General features: G+C 45.7%; 2 protein-coding genes across 2 annotated transcripts in view; both read right to left on the bottom strand.

Moving 5' to 3' along the window:
- The window catches only part of LOC139568608 (keratin, type I cytoskeletal 13-like), a 56,997-nt gene that overhangs the window by 14,328 nt on the left and 27,783 nt on the right, over nt 1-14,886 (bottom strand). The window lies entirely within an intron of this gene.
- On the bottom strand, nt 11,207-11,485 carry LOC139552533 (keratin, type I cytoskeletal 13-like). Its single transcript, XM_071364355.1, has one exon. The coding sequence runs from the start codon at nt 11,462-11,464 to the stop codon at nt 11,207-11,209; it is 258 nt and encodes an 85-aa protein (XP_071220456.1). The 5' UTR covers nt 11,465-11,485.

Raw genomic sequence — 14,886 nt, 5'->3', positions numbered from 1 at the left:
AGTCCGGAGCCTGCAGCGACGGTCCCTAGTCCGGAGCCTGCAGCGACGGTCCCTAGTCCGGAGCCTGCAGCGACGGTCCCCAGTCCGGAGCCCCCAGCGACGGTCCCTAGTCCGGAGCCTGCAGCGACGGTCCCCAGTCCGGAGCCTCCAGCGACGGTCCCCAGTCCGGAGCCTCCAGCGACGGTCCCCAGTCCGGGGCCTCCAGCGAGGGTCCCCAGTCCGGAGCCTCCAGCGACGGTCTCCCAGTCCGGAGCCTCCAGCGACGGTCCCCAGTCCGGGGCCTCCAGCGAGGGTCCCCAGTCCGGGGCCTCCAGCGACGGTCCCCAGTCCGGGGCCTCCAGCGACGGTCCACAGTCCGAGGCCTCCAGCGATGGTCCCCAGTCCGGGGCCTACAACGAGGGTCCCCAGTCCGGGGCTTCCAGCGAGGGTCCCCAGTCCGGAGCCTCCAGCGACGGTCCCATGTCCGGAACCTCCAGCGACGGTCCCCAGTCCGGAGCCTGCAGCGACGGTCCCTAGTCCGGAGCCTGCAGCGACGGTCCCTAGTCCGGAGCCTGCAGCGACGGTCCCCAGTCCGGAGCCCCCAGCGACGGTCCCTAGTCCGGAGCCTGCAGCGACGGTCCCCAGTCCGGAGCCTCCAGCGACGGTCCCCAGTCCGGAGCCTCCAGCGACGGTCCCCAGTCCGGGGCCTCCAGCGAGGGTCCCCAGTCCGGAGCCTCCAGCGACGGTCTCCCAGTCCGGAGCCTCCAGCGACGGTCCCCAGTCCGGGGCCTCCAACGAGGGTCCCCAGTCCGGGGCCGGCGACGAGGGTCCCCGCACCAGAGGCGCCACCAAAGTGGGGGGAGCCAGAGGCGGAGCGGGGGCTACGCCCCGAACCGGAGCCGCCGCCAAGGGTAGATGCCCACCCGGACCCTCCCCTATAGGTTCAGGTTTGCGGCCGGGAATCCGCACCTTTGGGGGGGTACTGTCACGCCCTGACCTTAGAGAGCCGTTTTATTTCTCTATTTGGTTAGGTCAGGGTGTGATGTAGGGTGGGCATTCTATGTGTTGTATTTCTTTGTGTTTGCGTGTGAATCCCAATCAGAGGCAGCTGTCTATCGTTGTCTCTGATTGGGAGTCATACTTAGGAAGCCTTTTTTTCCCAACTAGGTTGTGGGATCTTGTTCTTGTATTGTTGCTGTTGAGCCCTACAGGGCTGGACGTTTCGTTGGTTTGCTCTTTCTTTGTTTTGCTGGTTATCATTAAAGAATATGATCAACCTACCCCACGCTGCATCTTGGTCCACTTCTTCAGACGAGCGTCACACTCAGTCCTATTGATTTTTGGTTGAGATGGAGAAGTAAATCCAACATACTTGTTGTCGACAAGTTATTAGGCTATTTACTGTAATGCAAAAAGTGATACTGAATTATGCTTGGTCAGTGCAACCAAATATCAACATTTGAAGGAGAGCTGTTCCAAATGGCTTAGTCTTATTATTTTGGTTGAGACGGAGATGTGAATCCAACATATTCATTATTAAGTTGTCCACAAACAGGAATTAAAAGCTTGAAACCCTACGCCTATATGTATTATCAATTTTTATCCTGGGTTAAATTTAAATAATAGCTGAAATTAAATATGATTACCTTAACTTTTTCGGAATCGGTGTCCCTTCCACAGGTTGACTTGTGGTAGGGTGTGGCCATAGAGATTTATTGTTTGGGTGTGGATAGGTGATGAAGGATGGAGGGCCAGACAACACAGGCACTCTGTCTCTGTTGATACAGTGCAATGAAAAGAACAGGTTCAATTTTTATTAAACAATTCTTTATGCTTTATGCCAATGTACTGTCTGTACTGTCTGTAAGCCCTGGGATAACATTTTAGGCATAGATATGTACACCCACCATTATCACAGAGTAGCATTTGTTCTGCATTCTAAAACATTGGCTGTTTCACCCAGCACTATATTTTGTAAGCTTGGTCATGATCATAGAAAAATATTTTAGCATAATGTCTAATTAGTGTTAAACTTCTTCGGGATCGGTTGAGCTAACATAGGCTAATGTGATTAGCATGACGTTGAACAAGAATATTTGCCAGGACATATACATATCTGATATTTGCAGAAATCTTAAATTCTTGTTCATCTAACTGCACTGTCCAATTTACAGTAGCTATTACATTGAAAGAATACCATGCTATTGTTTGAGGACAGTGCACAGTTATGAACTTGAAAAGTTATTAATAAACCAATTAGGCACATTTGGGCTGTCTTGATAACACACTTTGAACAGAAATGCATTGGTTCATTTGATCAGTCTAAAACTTTGCACATACACTGCTGCCATCTAGTGGCCAAAATCTAAATTGCGCCTGGGCTGGAATAATACTTTATGGACTTTCTCTTACATTTCAAAGATAATGGTACATATAAAAGACAAAAAAACGCATGTTTTTTCTTTGTGTTATCTTTTACCAGATCTATTGTGTTATATTCTCCTACATTCCATTCACATTTCCACAAATTTCAAAGTGTTTCCTTTCAAATATCAATATTTTCAAGTATCAAGAATATGCATATCCTTGCTTCAGGTCCTGAGCTACAGGCAGTTAGATTTGGGTATGTCATTTTCGTCGAAAATTGAAAAAAAGGGTTGGATCCTTATTAAGAAGTTAAGAAAATTAAGTGTAAAGTAAAAAAATGAAAATAAAAAATTAAATGAACAAATAATTAAACAGCAGCAGTAAAATCGCTATAGCAATATGTACAAGTAGGTAGTTAAAGTGACCATGCAAAGATTATAAACAGAGTGTAGCTGCAGCATAAAAGAGAGGTTTGGGTAGCCCTTTGATTAGCTGTTCAGGACTGTTATGGCTTGCAGGTAGAAGCTGTTAAGATGCCTTTTGGACCTAGAATTGGCACTCTGGTACCGCTTGCCGTGCTATAGCAGAGAGAACAGTCTATGACTAGGGTGGCTGGATTCTGACAACTTTTAGGGCCTTCCTCTGACACCACCTGACATAGAGGTCCTGGATGGCAGGAAGCTTGGCCCCAGTGATGTACTGGGCCGTATGCACTACCCTCCGTAGTGCCTTGAGGTTGGAGGCCAAGCAGTTGCCATACCAGGCAGTGATGTAAACAGTTAGGATGCTCTCGATGCTGCTGCTGTAGAACCTTCTGAGGATCTGAGGACCCATGCCGAATCTTTTCAGTCTCCTTAGGAGGAATATGGTTTGTCGTGCCCTCTTCACGACTGTCTTAGTGTGTTTGGACCATGATAGTTTGTTGGTGATGTGGACACCAAGGAACTTGAAGCTCTCAACCTGCTTCACTACAGCTCCATCGATGAGAAAGGGGGTGTGCTCGGTCCTCCTTTTCCAGGCGTCCACAATCATCTCCTTTGTCTTGATCACGTTGAGGGAGAGGTTGTTGTCCTGGCACCACCCGGCCAGGTCTCTGACCTGCCTATAGGCCGTCTCATCATTGTCAGGGATCAGGCCTACCACTGTTGTGTCATTGGCAAACTTGATGATGGTGTTGGAGTTGTGCCTGGCCATGCAGTCATGAGTGAACAGGTAATACAGGAGGGGACTGAGCACGCACCCCTGAGGGGCCCCCGTGTTGAGGATCAGTGTGGCGGATGTGTTGTTACCTACCCTTATGACCTGGGGCAGCCCGTCAGGAAGTCCAGGATCCAGTTGCAGAGGGAGGTGTTTAGTCTCAGGGTCCTTAGCTTAGTGATGAGCTTTGAGGGTACTATGGTGTTGAACGCTGAGCTGTAGTCAATGAATAGAGTTCTCACATAGGTGTTTCTTTTGTCCAGGTGGGAAAGGGCAGTGTGGAGTGCAATTGAAATGGCATCATCTGTGTAATCTGTGGTCCCGTGTGGCTCAGTTGGTAGAGCATGGCGCTTGCAACGCCAGGGTTGTGGGTTCATTCCCCACGGGGGGACCAGGATGAATATGTATGAACTTTCCAATTTGTAAGTCGCTCTGGACAAGAGCGTCTGCTAAATGACTTAAATGTAAATGTATCTGTTGGGGCGGTATGCAAATTGGAATGGGTCTGGGATAATGGTGTTGATGTGAGCCACGACCAGCCTTTCAAATCACTTCATGGCTACAGACATGAGTGCTACGGGTCGGTAGTCATTTAGGCAGGTTACCTTAGTGTTCTTAGGCACAGGGACTATGGTGGTCTGCTTGAAACATGTTGGTATTACAGACTCAGACAGGGAGAGGTTAAAAATGTCAGTGAAGACACTTGCCAGTTGGTCAGCGCATGCTCGGAGAACACGTCCTGGTAATAGTTCCCAGCTTGGGAACCTGGGACTGAACACCTCCCTCTGTAACTGGATCCTGGATTTCTTGATAAGCCGACCCAAGTTGGTGAGGGTAGGCAGCATAGCCTCCACCACACTGATCCTCAACACGGGGGCCCCACAGGGGTGTGTGCTTAGTCTCCTCTAGTCCTCCCTGTTCACCCACGACTGCAAGGCCACGCAAGACTCGCGTTCCTAGGAAACTAGGCAGTATTTTATTTTTTATGTGTTACTTCTTACATTGTTACCTCAGGAAATCTTAAGTTTTATTACATACAGCCGGGAGGTACTATTGGATATAAGAGCAACGTCAACCTCACCAACATTACGACCAGGAATACGTCTTTCCCGAAGCGGCTGCTCTGTTTGGTCCACCACCCAGGACAATGGATCGGATCCCAGCAGGCGACCCAAAACAACGGTGCCGCAGAAAGGGCAGACGGAGCGGTCTTCTGGTCAGGCTCCGTAGACGGGCACATCGCACACCGCTCCCGAGCATACTATTCGCCAATGTCCAGTCTTTTGACTGGACAAAATCCGAGCAAGGGTTGCCTCCCAGAGAGACATCAGAGATTGTAATATTCTTTGTTTCACGGAAACATGGCTCACTCGGGATACGTCATCAGAGTCAGTACATCCACCTGGTTTCTTCACGCATCGCGCCGACAGAAACAAACATCTCTCTGGTAAGAAGAAGGGCGGGGGTGTATGCCTTATGATTAACGAGACGTGGTGTGATCATAACAACATACAGGAACTCAAGTCCTTTTGTTCACCTGACCTAGAATTCCTTACAATTCCTTACATCTACCAAGAGAATTCTCTTCGATCATAATCACAGTTGTGTATATCCCCCCCAAGCAGACACATTGACGGCCCTGAAAGAACTTCATTGGACTCTATGTAAACTAGAAACCACATATCCTGAGGCTGCATTTATTGTAGCTGGGGATTTTAACAAGGCTAATCTGAAAACAAGGCTCCCTAAATTTTATCAGCATATCGAATGTGAGATCCGGGCTGGCAAACCCTGGATCATTGTTATTCTAACTTCCGCGACGCATACAAAGCCCTCCCCTGCCCTCCTTTCGGAAAAGCTGACCACGACTCCATGTCGTTGCTCCCAGCTTATAGACAGACACTAAAACAGGAAACGCCCGTGCTCAGGTCTGTTCAACGCTGGTCCGACCAATCGGATTCCACACTTCAAGATTGCTTCGATCATGTGGACTGGGATATGTTCCGCATAGCGTCGGACAATAACATTGATGAACACGCTTATTCGGTGAGTGAGTTTATGAGCAAGTGCATCGGTGATGTTGTACCCACAGTGTCTATTTAAACCTTCCCCAAACAGAAACCGTGGATTGATGGCAGCATTCGCGCAAAACTGAAAGCACGAACCACTGCTTTTAATCAGGGCAAGGCGACCGGAAACATGACCGAATACAAACAGTGTAGCTATTCCCTCCACAAGGCAATCAAACAAGCTAAGCATCAGTATAGAGACAAAGCAGAGTCGCAATTCAACAGCTCAGACACGAGAGGTATTTGGCAGGGTCTACAGTCAGGCACGGACTACAAAAAGAAAACCAGCCCCATCGCAGACCACGATGTCTTGCTCCCAGACAAACTAAACAACTTCTTTGCTTGCTTTGAGGACAATACAGTGCCACCGACACGGCCCGTTACCAAAACCTGCGGGCTCTCCTTCACAGCAGCCAACGTGAGTAAAACATTTAAACGTGTTAACCCTCGCAAGGCTGTCGGCCCAGACGGCATCCCTAGCCACGTCCTCAGAGCATGCGCAGACCAGCTGGCTGGTGTGTTTATGGACATATTCAATCAATCCTTATCCCAGTCTGCTGTTCCCACATGCTTCAAGAGGGCCACCATTGTTCCTGTTCCCAAGAAAGCTAAGGTAACTGAGCTAAATGACTATCCATCATCATGAAGTGCTTTGAGAGACTAGTCAATGATCATATCACCTCCACACTGTCTGACACCCTAGACCCACTCCAATTTGCTAACCGCCCCAATAGGCCCCAATAGGTCCACAGACGACGCAATCGCAGTCCCACTGCACACTGCCCTAACCCATCTGGACAAGAGGAATACCTATGTAAGAATGCTGTTCATCGACTACAGCTCAGCATTTAACACCATCGTACTCTCCAAACTCGTCAAAAAGCTCGAGACCCTGGGTCTCGACCCCGCCCTGTGCAACTGGGTACTGGACTTCCTGACGGGCCGCCCCCAGGTGGTGAGGGTAGGAAACAACATCTCCACCCCGCTGATCCTCAAAACTGGGGCCCCACAAGGGTGCTTTCTCAGCCCTCTCATGTACTCCCTGTTCACCCATGACTGCGTGGCCATGCACGCCTCCAACTCAATATTCAAGTTTGCAGACGACACTACAGTGGTAGGCTTGATTACCAGCAATGACGAGACAGCCTACAGGGAGGAGGTGAGGGCCCTCGGAGTGTGGTGTCAGGAAAACAACCTCACACTCAATGTCAACAAAACAAAGGAGATGATCGTGGACTTCAGGAAACAGCAAAGGGAGCAGCCCCCCATCCATATCGATGGGACAGTAGTGGAGAAGGTGGAAAGTTTGAAGTTCCTCGGCATACACATCACAGACAAACTGAAATGGTCCACCCACACAGACAGCATGGCGAAGAAGGCGCAGCAGCGCCTCTTCAACCTCAGGAGGCTGAAGAAATTTGGCTTGTCACCAAAAACACTCACAAACTTTTACAGATGCACAATCGAGAGCATCCTGTCGGACTGTATCACTGCCTGGTACGGCAACTGCTCCGCCCACAACCGTAAGGCTCTCCAGAGGGTAGTGAGGTCTGCACAACGCATCACCGGGGGAAAGGTACCTGCCCTCCAGGACACCAACACCACCCGATGTCACAGGAAGACCAAAAAGATCATCAAGGACAACAACCACCCGAGCCACTGCCTGTTCACCCCGCTATCATCCAGAAGGCGAGGTCAGTACAGGTGCATCAAAACGGGGTCCGAGAGACTGAAAAACAGCTTCTATCTCAAGGCCATCAGACTGTTAAACAGCCATCACTAACATTGAGTGGCTGCTGCCAACATACTGACTCATCTCTAGCCACTTCAATAATAAAAAATTGGATGTAATAAATGCATCACTAGCCACTTAAACAATGCTACTTTATATAATGTTTACATACCCTACATTACTACATTACCCTACATTACTTATCTCATATGTATATACTGTACTCTATACCATCTACTGCATCCTATGCCGTTCGGCCATCGCTCATCCATATATTCTTATTCATTCCTTTACACTTGTGTGTAAAAGGTAGTTGTTGTGAAATTGTTAGATTACTTGTTAGATATTACTGCATGGTCGTAACTAGAAACACAAGCATTTCGCTACACTCGCATTAACATCTGCTAACCATGTGTATGTGACAAATACATTTTTATTTGATTTGATTTGAATGTGTTCTCTTCTCAGTCAAATCACCTGGTAGAATAAGAGTTCAATAAACCAATGATGTACACCCACCTCTCAGTTTGGATTACAGGATGGTGTGGGTGGCAGGTAGCCTAGTGGTTAGAGAGGCGAGCCAGCAAACGGGTTGCACGTTTGAATCCCGGGTCCAACGAGAAGTGAACTGGCAACCGGAGGGTTACTGGTATCAAATCTTAGATGCCACTTGACAGATGTGCCCAATGTAAACTGCCTGTTACTCAGGCCCAGAAGCCAGGATATGCATATAATTGGTAGCATTGGATAGAAAATACTCATGGTTCTTCTTGAGAGGTTCCCTGTAATGCTTCTATGAGCTATAATTTGCAGAGCAGCTGAAACTCAGAACTCAATGATTACAGTGTGGTATCACAGTTGTGTGTACTGCATTAGTGTTAAATTCCATGCATGCCCCATCCTGAAATGTTTTCCATCCTTTACCTCTCAGAGCCAGGATGCCACTCGTGTAAACGGAAGTATCTACAGTTGAAGTCGGAAGTTTACATACACTTAGGTTGGAGTCATTAAGACTCGTTTTTCAACCACTCCACACATTTCTTGTTAACAAATTATAGTTTTGGCAAGTCGGTTAGGACATCTACTTTGTGCATGACACAAGCAATGTTTCCAACAATTGTTTACAGACAGATTATTTCACTTATAATTCACTGCATCACAATTCCAGTGGGTCAGAAGTTTACATACACTAAGTTGACTAAACAGCTTGGAAAATTCCAGAAAATTATGTCATGGCTTTAGAAGCTTCTGATAGGCTAATTGACATAATTTGAGTCAATTGAAATACACCTGTGGATGTATTTCAAGGCCTACCTTCAAACTCAGGGTCTCTTTGCTTGACATCATGGGAAAATCAAAAGATATCAGCCAAGACCTCAGAAAAACAATTCTAGACCTCCACAAGTCTGGTTCATCCTTGGGAGCAATTTCCAAATGCCTGAAGGTACCATGTTCATCTGTACAAACAATAGTAAGCAAGTATAAACACCATGGGACCATGCAGCCGTCATACCGCTCAGGAAGGAGACGCGTTCTGTCTCCTAGAGATGAACGTACTTTGGTGTGAAATGTGCAAATCATTCCCAGAACAACAGCAAAGGACCTTGTGAAGATGCTGGAGGAAACAGGTACAAAAGTATCTATATCCACAGTAAAACGAGTCCTATATCGACATAACCTGAAAGGCCGCTCAGCAAGGAAGAAGCCACTGCTCCAAAACCGCCATAAAAAACCCAGACTACGGTTTGCAACTGCACATGGGGACAAAGATCGTACTTTTTGGAGAAATGTCCTCTGGTCTGATGAAAGAAAAATAGAACTGTTAGGCCATGATGACTATCGTTACGTTTGGAGGGAAAAGGGGATGCTTGCAAGCCGGAGAACACCATCCCAACCGTGAAGCACGGGTGTGGCAGCATCATCTTGTGTGGGTGCTTTGCTGCAGGAGGGACTGGTGCACTTCACAAAATAGATGGAATCATGAGGAGGGACAATTATGTGGATATATTGAAGCAACATCTCAAGACATCAGTCAGGAAGGTAAAGCTTGGTCGCAAATGGGTCTTCCAAATGGACAATGACCCCAAGCATACTTCCAAAGTTGTGGCAAAATGGCTTAAGGACAACAAAGTCAAGGTATTGGAGTGGCCATCACAAAGCCCTGACCTCAATCCTATAGAAAATGTGTGGGCAGAACTGAAAAAGCGTGTGCGAGCAAGGAGGCCTACAAACCTGACTCAGTTTCACCAGCTCTGTCAGGAGGAATGGGCCAAAATTCACCCAACTTATTGTGCGAAGTTTGTGGAAGGCTACCCGAAACGTTTGACCCACGGTAAACAATTGAAAGGCAATGCAATCAAATACTAATTGAGTGTATGTAAACTTCTGACCCACTGGGAATGTGGTGAAAGAAATAAAAGCTGAAATAAATTATTCTCTCAACTATTTTTCTGACATTTCACATTCTAAAAATAAAGTGGTGATCCTAACTGACCTAGGACAGGGAATTTTTACTAGGATTAAATGTCAGGAATTGTGAAAAACTGAGTTTAAATGTATTTGGCTAAGGTGTATGTAAACTTCCGACTTCAACTGTATCTCAGCATTGACAATGCAAAGCTCGCTGCAGATGACTTCAGAACCAAGTAAGTACAGTATATCCAACACCATCCACATATAAAGAACACTGCTGGTGCATTCCATAAACCAAATGGAATAAGCATAAATCTGTAAACATTCTCATACTGCTTTTTTAAATTGATTTTTGTGTCTGTAAAAAAGGAAATCAAATGAAATTACCCTCCACCTACACTATAATCACACCCTCCCAACAGACATATCAGAAGCCTGGTGTTACTTTCTGTTTTCCCAAAAATGTATGGAATACTTAAGAAATAAGACCAGAGGGGGTGTGGAATATGGCCAATATATCACGGCTAAGGGCTGTTCTTAGTCACGACGCTCCGCAGAGTTCCTGAATCCAGAGAATGATGAAAGAGGGCTGGATACAGACCTTGGCCGTTGTATATTGCCGTTATTTCTTTAATAAATTGGTTACCAACGTAATTAGAGCAGTAAAAAGAAATGCGTTTGTCATTGCTTTGTAGGCCGTCACTGTAAATAAGAATTTGTTCTTAACTGATTTGCCTAGTTAAATAAAGGTTAAATAACATAAATAAATAAATAAATACCCGTTGTATACGGTCTGATATACCATGGCTGTCAGCCAATCAGCATTCAGGGCTCAAACCACCCAGTTTATAATATAATACATAAACCCCCTGCTATTCTCACAGAGGAAGACATCCAGGCAGTTCTTTAACCTAAGCTCTCTCCATCTCACAGGTATGTGAACGAGCTGGCCATGCATCAGTCGGTGGAGGCGGACATCCCCGGGCTGAAGAGGATGCTGGACGAGATGACCATGGCCAGATCTGACCTGGAGATGCAGATCGAGGGGCTGAAGAAGGAGCTCATCTATCTCAAGTTCTTTGTGAACATTGTAAAGCATGACACAAAGAAACAAATTGCACCTTTCGCAATCGCCTAAGGGCTCTTAAGAGAGAGGAAGGATAGGCTTCAATGTTCTGCTTTATTTTCAATGCTTCAGCTGCAAATATGCGTACTGTCTTTGCATCAATCTTTGGTGCAATATCCTGGTTGAATCAATTATAACAAATGTATATAATTTTGCATTGTCCAATATTCATATTCATGTCACTATTAGTAACATGTTGGAAAAACAATCTGATAACATGTGTACACCATGCACCTGTACTTTCTAACAAAGCATGGCATTGTCACAATGCAGACATTACCATGTTTTGACATGCTGTGACGTCATCATTGAGTGCTCTTGCTATCAAGGAGACATGTCACGTACCTTGTCCTGCAGGTCGGCAATAGTAGCGTAGAAGCCAGAGTAGACGCGAGCGCTTGGGGACGTCTTGCTCTCCATGAACTGACGGATCTTCAGCTCCAGCTCGGCGTTGGCCGCCTCTAGCTTGCGCACCTTCTCCAAGTAGGTGGACAGGCGGTCGTTCAGGTTCTGCATTGTGGCCTTCTCGTTGGCCGACACATGGAGGTCGGCTCCACCGCCGCCACCACCACCCCCTCCCATGACGAAACCATAACCGCCACCACCACCTCCTCCGCCGCTGGAATCGAACGAGGAGCTTGTGATGCCCAGATCCTCCTGCACCTCCATACACACTGCCTGCCCTCATGGCAGTGATATCTCACGAGAAAATCGCCTCAAATCAAATCTAATTTTATTTGTCACATGCGGCAAATACAACAGGTGTAGTAGACCTTACCGTGAAATTCTTACTTACAAGCCCTTAACCAACAATGCAGTTCAAGAAATAGAGTTAAGAAAATATATAATGTGCTAAATAAACTAAAGTGAAAAACAAAAAGTTATAATCTAGGTCCTGGATGTCAGGAAGCTTGGCCACAGTGATGTACTGGGCTGTACGCATTACACTCTGTAGCGCCTTACCGTCAGATCCCGATCAGTTGCCATACCAGGCGGTGATGCAACCGTTCATCACCGCTTGTCCATTTCCTTAAGTTGTCCTTTAACAGTCCATTGTTGCTTCATAGTGTTTGTGATTTTATTCATAGACGCAGGTACCATTATATTAGGTTTCACTCAACTTTATGCATTTTCTATCCACTGTAGGAGTCTGCAGGTCTGACAAAAGTCATTTTTCCTTGGCAAGGAACTTGGCATCTGCATATTTCCATATCACCACTGCATTTCTTGCAGATGTTTTAAATCATGCTCCAGATGTTGCCATTTGAGTCCCATATTTTGTATGTGGAAAAGTTGATTTGCGTTTGGTTAAAGCCAAAGAACATTGCAGCATCTCATGTTAATTTAATGATTTGCAGTAGAATGGATTATTGTGACATTGGTGTGACAGAGATGTTGCACTATATATAGCTATTGCCTTTAAGTCAACATGGTCTAACTAGAATTTGCAACAAAACATAACATTTAACCTTTGTAGGTAAACTGTCATCATAGCTGATGGTATTATATTATTAACATGTATGTTGCAGTGACATCACACTGGGCACAACACGTCATTTCAACATGGACAATTGGGGGATATTTGGTTGAGATGTTGCTCAATGAGATTTTAACCTACATTCACCCATTCAAAAAGATAAACAAAAGTTTGTTGAATTCCCAATGTGTTATCACTATGCTTTCAACCATCCAAAAACAATGGAAAAACATTGTCTGATTTTTGTTTAATTGTCACCTAAATGTGTTATATCTGCACTTTCAACCATTTAGCACAAAGTTCAAATGGAAAACAATGACAGAAATGTTGTATATTTGTACAACTTAATGTGTTTCGTCTAATAGCACAACCAAATGAGCTGAATTGCAATTGAGAATGCATTAAAAGTGCAAGCAAAAAAAATCTAAGTTCCTGTAATTGTACTTAGTTTACATGACATCTATTTTTGGGTATGATAATAATTCTGAAAAATATCTAGTCTAGAGTAAATGGCACAGCTATATCCCACTCTTATCCATTCCCCACTTTCGTTCGTACCCACGTTACTCTCGGGCCGACTCTTTTGTCTGTATATATCCATGATGTCGCTCTTGCTGCTGGTGATTCTCTGATCCACCTCTACGCAGACGACACCATTCTGTATACATCTGGCCCTTCTTTGGACACTGTGCTAACATACCTCCAAACGAGCTTCAACGCCATACAACACTCCTTCCGTGGCCTCCAACTGCTTTTAAATGCTAGTAAAACTAAGTGGATGCTCTTCAACCATTCGCTGCCCGCACCCTCCTGCCCCACTAGCATCACTACTCTGGACGGTTCTGACCTAGAATATGTGGACAACTACAAATACCAGGTGTCTGGTTAGACTGTAAACTCTCCTTCCAGACTCACATTAAGCATCTCCAATCCAAAATTAAATCTAGACCCGGCTTCCTATTTCGCAACAAAGCCTCATTCACTCATGCTGCCAAACATACCCTCGTAAAACTGACTATCCTACCGATCCGATGCGATGTCATTTACAAAACAGCCTCCAACACTCTACTCAGCAAACTGAATGTAGTCTATCACAGTGTCATCCGTTTTGTCACCAAAGCCCCATATACTACCCACCACTGCAACCTGTATGTGCTAGCCCTCACTACATATTCGTCGCAAAACCCACTGGCTCCAGGTCATCTATAAGTCCTTGCTAGGTAAAGCCCCACGTTATCTCAACTCACTGGTTACTCGTAGCACGCGCTCCAGCAGGTATATTTCACTGGTCATCCCCAAAGCCAACACTTACTTTGGCCACCTTTCCTTCCAGTTCTCTGCTGCCAATGACTGGAACAAATTGCAAAAATCACTGAAGCTGGAGTCTTATATCTCCCTCTCTAACTTTAAGCATCAGCTGTCAGAGCAGCTTACCGATCACTGTACCTGTACACAGCCAAACTGTAAATAGCACACCCAACTACCTCATCCCCATATTGTTACTTATCCTCTTGCTCTTTTGCACCCCAGTATCTCTACTTGCACATCCTCATCTGCACATCTATCACTCCAGTGTTAATGCCAAATTGTAATTATTTCGCCTCTATGGCCTATGTATTGCCTTACCTCCCTACTCTTAACATTTGCACACACTGTACATATATTTTTAAATTGTACGTTTGTTTATGTGTAACTCTGTGTTGTTGTTTTTGTGGCACTGCTTTGCTTTATCTTGGCCAGGTCACAGTTGTAAATGAGAACTTGTTCTCAACTGGCCTACCTGGTTAAATAAAGGTGAAATAAAAAAATTTAACTCTCAAACACAGAGGTGTAAAATTGGAGTGGTTTTTGCCTCTGGTCACAATGTTGAAGTTCGCATTTGTCAAACATTTCTATCACTGAAACATCTCCAAAACTCTCCTGGTTTGTGTCATGCATACATGTAACTCTCAACTATATAGAATAATAGGTGCTATGACATGGCAGTGTGCAATGTACTCTCATGATAAGACCTGCACTCTGCAGGCTTTTACAAACTCTCATAAACCGGCATCTGGGTGCTAGCTGGGGATCTGGGATTGTGGGAGGTGGGAGGGGAAAAGGAAGGGGTTCATGTTGTCCAAAATAACCCTTTTTTTTATACACTTCCTTGTCTTCACCATTAGCCTTTGCGACCTCAAAAGTAAAATGCTCTGTCTGTATGTTGTTTTTAATGACTGTTATTGATAACTAATATAATCACAGAAACCTGTATCTGGGTTGGTTCTTTCCATTAACACGTCTCCTCCAGTAGGAGCGATAAAGTCCTTGACCACTGTTACTCTATCCACAAGCAAGTGTGGCCGATGTGAAATGGCTAGCTAGTTAGCGGTGGTGCGCCCTAGTATTGTTTCAATCGGTGACGTCACTCGCTCTGAGACCTAGAAGTAGTTGTTCCCCTTGGTGGCGCGATGGGTAACGATGCTTCGTGAGTGACTGTGGTTGATGTGTGCAGAGGGTCCCTGGTTCGGGGCGAGGAGAGGGACGG

The sequence above is a fragment of the Salvelinus alpinus genome, chromosome 2 (genome assembly GCF_045679555.1).
Source record: "Salvelinus alpinus chromosome 2, SLU_Salpinus.1, whole genome shotgun sequence".
Taxonomy (NCBI): domain Eukaryota; kingdom Metazoa; phylum Chordata; class Actinopteri; order Salmoniformes; family Salmonidae; genus Salvelinus; species Salvelinus alpinus.
The sequence above is the reverse complement of the archived record's forward strand: the minus strand, read 5'-3'. Positions and strand labels throughout refer to the sequence as shown.